Source organism: Echinops telfairi, unplaced genomic scaffold (genome assembly GCF_000313985.2).
Source record: "Echinops telfairi isolate 266 unplaced genomic scaffold, ASM31398v2 ScPeMD7_7420;HRSCAF=8458, whole genome shotgun sequence".
NCBI lineage: Eukaryota > Metazoa > Chordata > Mammalia > Afrosoricida > Tenrecidae > Echinops > Echinops telfairi.
The window spans coordinates 52,750,894-52,753,589 of record NW_022111320.1 but is presented as its reverse complement, the minus strand read 5'-3'; the positions used below and the strand labels follow the sequence as shown (position 1 = coordinate 52,753,589).

General features: G+C 61.5%; 1 protein-coding gene across 1 annotated transcript; it reads left to right on the top strand.

Moving 5' to 3' along the window:
- Positions 1-605: 605 nt before the first annotated feature.
- On the top strand, positions 606-2,386 carry LOC101640953 (IQ domain-containing protein F5-like). The gene is made up of 2 exons (XM_013007865.3): positions 606-645; positions 1,932-2,386. Exons 1-2 carry the CDS (start codon positions 642-644, stop codon positions 2,369-2,371), a joined length of 444 nt encoding a protein of 147 aa, XP_012863319.2. The 5' UTR covers positions 606-641; the 3' UTR covers positions 2,372-2,386.
- The last annotated feature ends 310 nt before the right edge of the window (positions 2,387-2,696 follow it).

Genomic DNA, 2,696 nt, shown 5'->3' with positions numbered 1-2,696 from the left:
GGGGGACAGGGTGGACCCGCCCCGGGGCTCCCAAGGCTGAGCGTCTGGGCCACAGGAGCAGAGAGCCCGCCTTCCCCCTTAGGAGCAGCTGGTGGTTTCAAACTGCCGCCCTGGAGGGCTAGCAGCCCGCTCACAGCCCCCTTCACCCACAGGGAGGCGCATTATTTGGTTTGAATCCCAAACCAAACTCACAGCCACCCGCGGCCCCTGTGTTTCCACAACTCTTGACGGGAGCAGAGAGCCCCGTCTTTCTCCCAAGGTGCTGCCTTGAGGTTGTCAGCCCAGCGCCGCGCATGCGCCCCCACCCCCCCAAGGGCTCCTCTACAAGACCCAGCCTCGTGGAAAGGAACTGGGGTTCATTTGCTGAGGACTCTCCAGGCTCTGATGACTATTCTTACACATCTTAAGTGTCAATGGGTCAGAAATTGGGGTATTCTGCCCCCCCCCTCCGCCCCCCGGGCTTTGGCAGGAGGACAAGTTTTTCTTGCTCCCTCTTCGGAGGGGCCCAGCCCCTGGGAGCCTGGCTGGTGCCTGAGTCACAGCCGCTATTATGACATCAGCACCCCCACCCCTCCACTCTCTCTGCTGCAGCCGCGGCAGAAGGAGCGCAGACCGGACATGGACCTATCTACCTCCTAACCATGGGTAATTGACAGCGTGTAGGCAGGAGGGGGTTCGACCCCCACTCCCGCCCTCCCCAACATTCCCAGCTAGTGCAGGTTGGGAACCCTCCCCTCCCCTCCCCCTCAGTCCTGGTCCTAGGAGAGCTCAGGAGGAGCTAACAATCGACTTGGTGCCAGCCAGGAGAGAGACCCCTGTTCCCCCCACCAAACTCTGATCACAGGGCATCACGCCCCTGTCAACATGCCAAAGCGCTAGCGATGGAGTCGAATTGGTTGAGGAGCTTGAAGGAGCAACGGCTGGAGGGGGTGGACGGTGCCCGGGGGGGGACTCCATCCGACACCTCCATGCACGCACTGCCACTGCCCTCCTTAGCCCTGCGCAGGTAGCTGGGGCCAGGCTCTACAGTGTTGGAGAGCCTTGACCTGCGATGTGTCTGGTGCCCAGAGGTTGGTGACCATGTAGTTTCTTGTCCCGAGAGAGACACTTGGGTGTGTGCAAGGGCCATTGGCCGTTATTGCCGGAGGACAGCAGGTTGAGTGGAGGTCGCTGCAGGCAAATGGAGAGAAGGCCCTGGACACAGAGCCGACGCCGCAGAAATCGGCACCCCCTTGGCTGTCCTCTCCCCCATCCCCGTCTTAGAGAGAGACCTGCGGGCTGGGTCGACACAGGAGGGGTGGTGGGAAGGAGCGAGGCAGGGAGTGGGTGGAGGGCTGTAAGGTGGGGACCATGTTTGGGAAATGCCACCAAAGTCCCAAAGTGAGTTTGTCTGTGTGTTTGGGCCGCGTGTGTGTGCTGGCTGAAGTTTCAGCCTGCTCACAAAGCATGGGGACTGACACATCTTTGAGTGTTGGTGCGACCCGGGGAGCAGGCTGCGGGTCTGAGCGGAAGTCAGAGGGAAGAGGGCAGGAGGAACCAGGGTTGCTATTTCCCCAACAGGTGGGTGGGTGTGAAGGAGATGGATGTGGACCCCAGGTGGGTGGCTCATCCTGGGGGGGACATGACCACTTTGGGTCGTAGATTCTGATGTTCTTACCCTGAACTGGCCAGCCCGTTGGACGTAGAGCAGGGTGAGGTTGCAGGGCACAGTTTGACAGAGGGAGACCGAGGCATAGGGGCAAGGCAGCGTGCCCAAGACAAGTAACTAGTGGATGGGAGAGGCGGTATTGGGCTGGGGCTGTGGTCACGGCCATGCCCACGGCCCCTGCAGTTTGGGAAAGGCATGATTATTGACTGCAAGTCATGGCCCCTTCCGAGCTCACCCCGGGGCTGAGCTGGCATGTCCTGAGTGTCCTGTTTTCCCTTGCAAGACCCCAAAAAGAACACCATGACCAGAGAAGACGCAGCCATGTCCATCCAGGCCTGGTGGCGCGGCACCCTGGTGCGCAGGACCCTGCTGCACGCGGCGCTCCGCGTCTGGACCATCCAGTGCTGGTGGCGGCAGGTGCAGCTGAAGGTGCTGACCAAGAGGCGGCAGATGGTGCTGGAGCACTACGCCCGGCAAGAATGGGCGGCTGTCAGAGTGCAGGCCTGGTTCCGCATGTGGCGAATCCGAAACCGGTACTGCCGCCTGCTCAACGCCGTTCGCATCATCCAGGTCTACTGGCGCTGGCGCAGCTGCCACACGCGCGGCTTCATCCAGGGCCACTATGAGCTCAAGGCGAACCTTCTGAATCTTCAACTGGAAATCTCCTTGGGGTCTCAGGCTTACCGGGTGACACAGCGCATACCTCTTCCAATAAAGGAGTGACCAGGTCTGCTGTCAGCTCCGGGTCTCCGGCTCTCTGTCAGACTCCTCACTCCCAGGAGGTTCTTGTTGGAACTAAGATGGCAGAGTGGGACTCTCGCAGTCAGCTCTGAGCACGCGGGCGGAGTGGAAGATTTGGAGCGACCGGGTGGGAAGAGCCGGACTGTGATGGGCTGGCTGTGCCTGGAGCCCCTGAGTCGGGCAGATGGCCCATCCAGAGGCGCCCACTGGTAGAAGTCCCACCGGGGACCCTGAGGGACACGGTTCCACTCCGACGCCCGGGCTGAGTTGGACACTGGTGGTGGCGGCGGCCGTCGGCAGGCATGTC